The sequence below is a fragment of the Capsicum annuum genome, unplaced genomic scaffold, assembly GCF_002878395.1.
Source record: "Capsicum annuum cultivar UCD-10X-F1 unplaced genomic scaffold, UCD10Xv1.1 ctg3920, whole genome shotgun sequence".
Taxonomy (NCBI): Eukaryota; Viridiplantae; Streptophyta; class Magnoliopsida; order Solanales; family Solanaceae; genus Capsicum; species Capsicum annuum.
Window position 1 is genome coordinate 12,506 of NW_025846398.1, and position 6,413 is coordinate 18,918.

The 6,413-nt window shown below is 33.6% G+C and overlaps 1 protein-coding gene across 1 annotated transcript; it reads right to left on the reverse strand.

Moving 5' to 3' along the window:
* Positions 1-1,813: 1,813 nt before the first annotated feature.
* Positions 1,814-4,348, reverse strand: LOC124891639. The gene is made up of 5 exons (XM_047403350.1): positions 3,748-4,348; positions 3,571-3,633; positions 2,651-3,501; positions 2,224-2,497; positions 1,814-2,100 (listed from the first exon to the last, which is right to left on the reverse strand). The coding sequence occupies exons 1-5, from the start codon at positions 4,346-4,348 to the stop codon at positions 1,814-1,816; spliced, it is 2,076 nt and encodes a 691-aa protein (XP_047259306.1).
* Between the last annotated feature and the right edge of the window lie 2,065 nt (positions 4,349-6,413).

Genomic DNA, 6,413 nt, shown 5'->3' on the forward strand with positions numbered 1-6,413 from the left:
TTTTACTAGTTTTAGAAAGCAAGACTAATCAAAATTTTCATTAGATCATTATATATAGTTACAAATTTGTTGTTTTTCCTCTCCACAGTATCTTTCATGTCGAATAAAATCAAGTATGGCTTGCACCTATAAATGTTTGTATAATGTGACCATTAAATGTTTGTATAAAGATGGATAGGAAGAAATGGTCGAAAGCCTTCAAAGAACTGAACTTTACAAGCACACAACCGTTCCAGCAGAAGCAGAAAATGAATAAACAAAATAAGAGAAATAAAGTACCTTAATTGAACTTCTGTTCCACTATAGCAAACAACCACTCTTATCCACTCAAAGCTCTAAACCCCACACCACAAAACTAATAATTTACAAGAACATACCTTTATGCAACTTCTGCTCCACGGAGATAATTAACAAGCACAACGAATGCAAGTCCAAATCTTCTTTGACCTACAGACAAGGATATGATTACCATTACAACACGACTTTTATTTTTCAATGGGTGCCAGCCAATACTAATATACAGCACACAGGCCAGTGAAATTGAACCTCAGAATTAAACTCTATGATAGGCCGGAGGCAATCAGGAATAACAACATCAAACACAACCGCTTTAACAACCAGCATCTACTACAAAGAGGGATAGCTTAAAGATGATAGGTAATTTAACACATCTCATCCTTTAAGGCTGTTTGAACATGGAAAAGAACTTTATATAGTTACAAGTCAGTTCATTACAACGTTAGCTACAAACAATAACTATGAAAAATAAATAAACCAATTCATTGATGACTGAGATAGAACAAAACTCAATATAGTCATAACTTTAAAAGATGGTAAGTTTTGAAAAAAAACACTAATCAAGCGAGAAAAAGACAGTGCTAGACGAAACTAAAAAATAAATATATCTATTAAGTCATATGCTCCTCTATTGCAATTTGGACATCCTTGTAATCAATATTAAAAAATTGTTAGAATTCGTGTTGTTGGTATGGTTCATTCTCGTATATTTCCTCTTCATCAATCTCTCCCATGTCAAACAAATCTCTTGGTTTTAGATGTACAATGACACTCCATTCTTTATCATTTTCATCATCAACATAGTAAACCATACTATATTGTGATGCTTTAATATACGGATCATCATCCACACGATCATCGATATGAATCAATTTGAAAAAGTTGACACAATTAAGCTTTCAAGCATCTATTTTAAACCCTCTGTTCCGAGTAGTGTCAGCCCACTGACATTTGACAAAAACAACCCTAAATTTTCCATAATAATTAAGCTCAACAATTTCTTTCAACTTTTCATAATATGGCAGGTCTGCTTGTGTTGCATGTCTATCTGCACTAGATGCAACACAAGAAGTGTTAGAGACAAGAAAAACACCACTATTTTGAGTTTTTAATCCTTGTTCTCTAGATAAAGTTCAAAATTTGAATCCACTAATATTATAAGCACTGAATCTTCTCGCATCTTGGGCTGGACCTTGTGCTAAGAACTTCATCTCATCGGAGATAGTATCTGCTATATCCGGATTCATAATCTAAATATATAAAATATTTATATTAGAAATTTTAAATTGATAAAAAAACCATACGAAAATAAATATTTTAATGTCATTCACTCACTCTCTTAGGAAACCAATCATGGAACTCTTTACTAACTCTTCTCTCTACCTCTGTTGCTGAAAGTCTACGGCCTGTTGTACTTCTTTTGATGTAATCTCTAAATTCACTATAAAGGCACCATAATTAGAAATTTTACTTAAGAATCAAAATTTATCTTATAAATCAAATCAATATAAATTTCTTACTCAATAAATGGCTTCACGACCGCACAATTAAGTAACACATATCGATGAGCTTGTGTTTCCTCCAAATGAGTCAGTGGTTCTGTTATGAAGCCTCCAACATGCTTACCTTGTTGAGGGAACATACTTGACTTTTCATAAGCCTCATTTTGGCTTGGTTCATCATTTACACGTTTAGATCGATTTAACCTTGTCTCAATTTCCTCAAAATAACGAGCATAAAAAGTAAGAGCTTCTTCAACTATGTAACTTTCAGCTATGGAACCTTCTGATTGTGATTTGTTCCCTACAAGGGACTTGAAATGTCCCAATAATCTATATCCAAAACATTAATATGTAAGAAGAAGTATTTACACGGAAGTATTATTATAAAATCAACTAAAATTATTTTGAATAAGGAATATTTTACCTTTCGACAAAATAAATCCAACGATAATGTACCAAGCCACCTTTTTTACCTCATCAACTAGATAAATAGTTAGATGAATCATTACAGTAAAAAGTGAAGGAGGAAACAAAATCTCTAAATGGCAAAGAGTTTTCACAATTCGATTTTGTAGCTTGTCTAAGTCTACAGGGCTTAAACTTTTCAAACAAAGCTGCCTAAAAAGGGAAGAAAACTCAACCAAAGCTGCAACAACCTGTCTTGGAAGCACATTGCGAATTGCAAGAGGTAACAGCTGCTACATAAGAATGTGAAAATCATGGCTTTTTAATCCAAAAAATCTTTTTTGATCCAAATCAATACGACGAGATATATTACTTAAATAATCATCCGGCACTGAGATATTCTTTAAAGTCTTGAGGAAGGCCACTTTCTTGTTCTTTGGAATTACAAATGCATCAAATTTACACTCATCATTCTCATCGACCCAAAGATCATGTCTTATGCCCATATCTTGTAGATCTTTTCGGGCCTTAACATGATCCTTTGACTTTTCTTTATCATTTAACAAAGTGAATATAACATTGTCAAAAATATTCTTTTCAATATACATCGGATCTAAATTATGGGGAAACGGGTTAAACTCCCAATATGGAAGATGAAAGAATATGATTCTCTTATTCCATTGTTGAGTTGCATTTTCCCCAACATTCTTTTTTCTTTTTCTTTTCTGCAACTCTGATTGTCTTCCAAATGTGACATTGATATCTTTCACCTGCTGTAAAATTTTCGACCCAGATAACTTCTTTGGCGGGGTCCTCTCTTCCATATTTCTATCAAAACGATGTCTCATTAGTCTAAATTTATAATTTCTTGACAAGAATTGACGGTGGCCAATAAAACACCACTTTCTACTATGACGAAGTTGACAAGGTTCTGCATTAAAATTACAAGAAGGACATGCAAGCCCAGTATGCATGTTCCAACCAGATAAGCTATCAAGTCTAGGAAAATCACTAATTGTCCACACAAGAGTTGCTTGTATTTTGAACATTTCATTCTTTGATGAATCAAAAGTATCTACATCTTCACTCCATAACTCATTCAACTCCTTAATAAGTGATTGTAGATATACATCTATGTTATTCCCTACTATACATGGACCTGGAATGATCATTAGGATAAAATTTGATTGCTTCATACACAACCAAGGAGGAAGATTGTATGGAAACAAAATCACCGAATAAATGCTATAGTTAGTACTCGTTGCTCCAAAAGGATTGAAACCATCAATAGCTAGTCCTAATCGAACATTTCGAGGATCAGAAGGAAATTCAGGATAATTTGTATCAAGCCTTTTTCATGCTTCACCATCTCGAGGGTGCCTTAAGTTCCCATCTTTGTTATCATCCTCTGCATGCCATCTCATATACTCTGCAATTATTGAGCACATAAACAATCTTTGTAATCTTGGTTTTAATGGAAAGTAGCGTAAAACTTTGGTAGGCTTCTTTTACTTTTTCTTTTGCTTCTTCTTTTGTTTCTTACTTGTACTAGGAACATGATTAAGATCGTTATCCTTCTCGGGCTTCCATCTAGAAGTGTGACAATGCTTACATGATTCTGCATTAATATCATCTTCCCAGTACAACATGCAATCATTTGGACAAGCATCTATCTTGATATAATCAAGACACAACTTATTAATGATTTTCTTAGCCTCATAAAAAGATATAGGGATCTTTACAAATTTAAATGCATCTCTGAGTAGATCTAGCACCATAGTCATTCCCTTATCACTTAACCCAAACAAGCACTTTATGTGATAAAGCTTTAATAAAAATTTCAACTTTGAGTACTTGGATCCTTCATACAAATCTTCACTCCCCTCTTTAAGCAATTCAAAATAATCTTTGTTATTTGAATCAGACAAATCATGCAAAGTTTCTTCTTCTCCTGCTACTTGTGATGGACCTGTATTTACACCCTCATGCCTTAAACCCCCGAATACTTCATTAATCAACAAGTCAATAAGATTAACAAAAGGTGGCGCATCTTGAATGACCTCTATGTTTCTGGAATTAGGCAAAACATTTAATTCCCCATGCATAACCCAAGTGACGTAATGTTCAGGGAAATCCTTTTCCATCAAATGGTGAAACACCACATTTCTTGTTTGCCACTTTTTAAAACCACATAAAGGACATAAACACTTTATTTTATCTCCTATAGCTCCATTGGTAAATGAAAAATGTAGAAACTGATTCAAACCAAGTAAATACTCTGGTGTGTTTCTTGGCATTCCAATCCAAGATCTATCCATTGAAGAATTTGATGAATATGTTAAATATCACCTATAAGATTTCATGAAGAAGAAAAGTGAACGTAATAGGAAATAAATAAATTATTGAACCCCAACAGAGAACATACATAACAACATATCTTATGAAAAATCACTCTCTCAGATAATTGTGATGTCTGGGTCAACTTTCGCACAACTCGACTAACTTTACATACATGAAAAAACAAATGTGCTATTACTCAACAGCATAACCAAAAAGTCACGGATTAAGTTTACAAGTAGGAAATAGGACAGTCATGCAACACCAAGTAAAAGGAACTCATTCAAGATCTTGTGCAATGACAAGTTTTGAATCTTAACGCAGATAGTGGAAAACTGATCTTCAATTATAACTAATTGGGTCTGAGTGAAGAAGAGTGAGTAAAGTGTAGAAAAGAAGGAACTCAGCATCACTAAAAAAAACTAGCTAAATAAGCAACTCATTATCATTATAAAAAGAATGGCAAGAAAGCTATTTCATACACCAAGGCTCCATTACTCCAGTTCATCGAGTTTTATCTCCAATTGCTCACCTGTTGAAAGATTCTTAACATTGACCATGCCTTTTTGCCATATAGCTTTTCCGATCAAAATCAATCTGTGTGCGTTTATATGTGCTGCTCGCTTGAACACCCTTGAAAAGTAACGAAAAAATTAAAAATATGAGCTTTAAAGTGAAACAACAAAGACATAACGAAGATGCAAGCAGCTACATCAACAAACAAATACTGAATCTATAAGATCCTAATGTACCACTTAAGTGGCTTGTTCTCCAAAACCAAATCAACACTTTACCCTTTTTCTCTGAGAATGGTGGAAACTACAGATATTGCTCCTTGAGGTTCCTTATCTAGTGAGCAGATAATGTTCTCTATTTGGAGGTTAAGTTTTGATCGAAATCCCTTCTCCTTGAGCAACTGAGTATTCCTCGTTAGAGAAAGCACAAACAAATACCATTAGACCTAAATCTTACAACAGAAAACATATATATGAGACAAACAAGCTAGAAAATGTCTGTTCCTGCAACATAATGGTTCTCAAATTGAAATTATGCAATATAGGTATAAAATATTACTGCATCACTTTTATCCAAAATAAAAGGAGGAAGAAATTATGCATGAAATTAAAGACGATGGACAATCAAACTAAGAAATAGCAAGATATGTTTCCTCAATGCAATTACAATTTCATAAGATGAAATTGCTTTATCAGAAGCTAGATTTCTTGAAATTCCCTAATTTTTATGAAGAATATTCAATTTCTCTTATAGTTTTTCTCGATTTCTGTAACCCCAACCCAACCCCTTCAAATATGACACCGAATTTCCCGATTTCAGCAACCAATTTCTTGCAATTCCCTAATTTTTATGAAGAACATTCAATATGATTATTCATTAACTGCCATAATTATGGAAATGTACAAAGCTTTGTAGCAAAAGAATAATAAATACCTTTCTAGTTGATTTTTCCACGCATTTACTTACAGCTCCATTAATTTACTTTGATGACTACTTATGGTTTCAGGCAAATGGGTCGACTTAGAGGGAAATGGTGGTCGACTTAGAGGGAAATGGTGTTCGATTTCGAGGGAAATAGTGGTCGACTGAGAGTGAGAGCTTCAATTTGAGAGCTGCCAAAACATTTGGTAAAGTGATTGAGAGGGAAAATAAATGGTTCAGCGCTATTTTTTTTTATTATAGCGGGAGTTTAAAACCCTCGCAAATTTATATATTTTTTATTTGAGTCTATGTGTTATTTTAGCGGGGATTTAAAACCCCCACAATTAATAGCGGGGGTCGAAAACCCCGCAACTTTACAAATTTTAGCGGAGGTTTTTTAACCCCCGCATTTCATATAATTTTACAGAGGTTAAG

Excerpts from the sequence above, each read along its gene's own strand:
- LOC124891639 (XM_047403350.1), bottom strand. The coding sequence starts at position 4,348 with ATGGAAAAGGATTTCCCTGAACATTACGTCACTTGGGTTATGCATGGG. Across the intron at positions 3,634-3,747 it reads TAATCATGTTCCTAGTACAA|AGTATATGAGATGGCATGCA; the intron begins GTAAGAAACAAA and ends CAATAATTGCAG. Across the intron at positions 2,498-2,650 it reads AGTGTAAATTTGATGCATTT|CAGCTGTTACCTCTTGCAAT; the intron begins GTAATTCCAAAG and ends ATTCTTATGTAG.